General features: G+C 49.6%; 1 protein-coding gene across 1 annotated transcript in view; it reads left to right on the top strand.

Moving 5' to 3' along the window:
- Positions 1–1105, top strand: part of RGL3 (ral guanine nucleotide dissociation stimulator-like 3) — a 32588-nt gene that overhangs the window by 20067 nt on the left and 11416 nt on the right. The window contains exons 5-6 of the mRNA XM_011971374.1: positions 492–625; positions 717–801. Coding sequence (XP_011826764.1) covers positions 492–625; positions 717–801 — 219 coding nt within the window. The remainder of the gene's footprint in view (positions 1–491; positions 626–716; positions 802–1105) is intronic.

The raw sequence follows: 1105 nt of genomic DNA, 5'->3' as shown, positions 1-1105 counted from the left end.
TGGCTCTACCAAACTTACAAAAAAAAAAAAATTCGCCTGGTGTGGTGGTGTGCCCCTGTCATCCCAGCTACTTGGGAGGCTAAGGCAGGATAATCGCTTGAACCTGGGAGGCGGAGGTTGCAGTGAGCCGAGATCGGGCCATTGCATTCCAGCCTGGAGGATAAAGCGAGACTCTGTCTAAAAAATAAAAAATAAAAATAAATAAAAATAAAATAAAAATTAGCCGTACACGATGGCAAGCTCCTGTAGTCCCAGCTACTGAGGCAGGAGGCTGAGGCATGTGGATCGCTTAAGCCCAGGAGTTCGAGGCTGCCAGTGAGTTATGATCGAGCCACTGCACTCCAGCCTGGGCCATAGACCCTATCTCTAAAAAAACTGCACGTTATGCACATGTACCCTACAACTTAAAGTATAATAATAATAAATAAAAAAAAAAAAAAAAAAAAAAAAGAAGACAAAGAAGTTTCAGGATGAAAGGCGGATAATGCCTGGGTCTGACCTGCGTCCCCACCGCCTGGCAGCGCTGCCGAGAACTGCGGAACTTCTCCTCCTTGCGCGCCATCCTGTCCGCCCTGCAATCTAACCCCATCTACCGGCTCAAGCGCAGCTGGGGGGCCGTAAGCCGGTGAGCTGGGGCGGGACCTCTTCCTCACCCCATCCCAGGTCTGACCCCTCCAAGCCACTGACCCCTGACCACCCTTTTCCTGTCCTCCCAGGGAACCGCTATCTACTTTCAGGAAACTTTCGCAGATTTTCTCCGATGAGAACAACCACCTCAGCAGTCGAGAGATTCTTTTCCAGGTAGAGATGGATGCAGACCCCGGGGATTTTAGGCCCAGGAAGTTGGGGGAGGGACTTGGGGCCAGGCAGGGAGAATCGCCCTGCTGTGGTCAGGACACTCTGTCCTTCCCTACCGCTCAGCAATGACCTTACCCTTGTCCCTGGCGGGTTGCACGTTTTTCTTTCCTTTACTTCCTGCATTGTAGTTCACAGTCAGTGACTGCCCTATTTATTCACTCAGCAAAACACAAGAAAGCACAAAGAAAAGGTTACTTAAGGCCAGAGTCATAGCACAGGGTGGGAACAAAAAAAAAAAAAAAAAAAA

This window comes from Mandrillus leucophaeus, unplaced genomic scaffold (assembly GCF_000951045.1).
Source record: "Mandrillus leucophaeus isolate KB7577 unplaced genomic scaffold, Mleu.le_1.0 Scaffold1217, whole genome shotgun sequence".
Taxonomy (NCBI): domain Eukaryota; kingdom Metazoa; phylum Chordata; class Mammalia; order Primates; family Cercopithecidae; genus Mandrillus; species Mandrillus leucophaeus.
The sequence above is the reverse complement of the archived record's forward strand: the minus strand, read 5'-3'. Positions and strand labels throughout refer to the sequence as shown.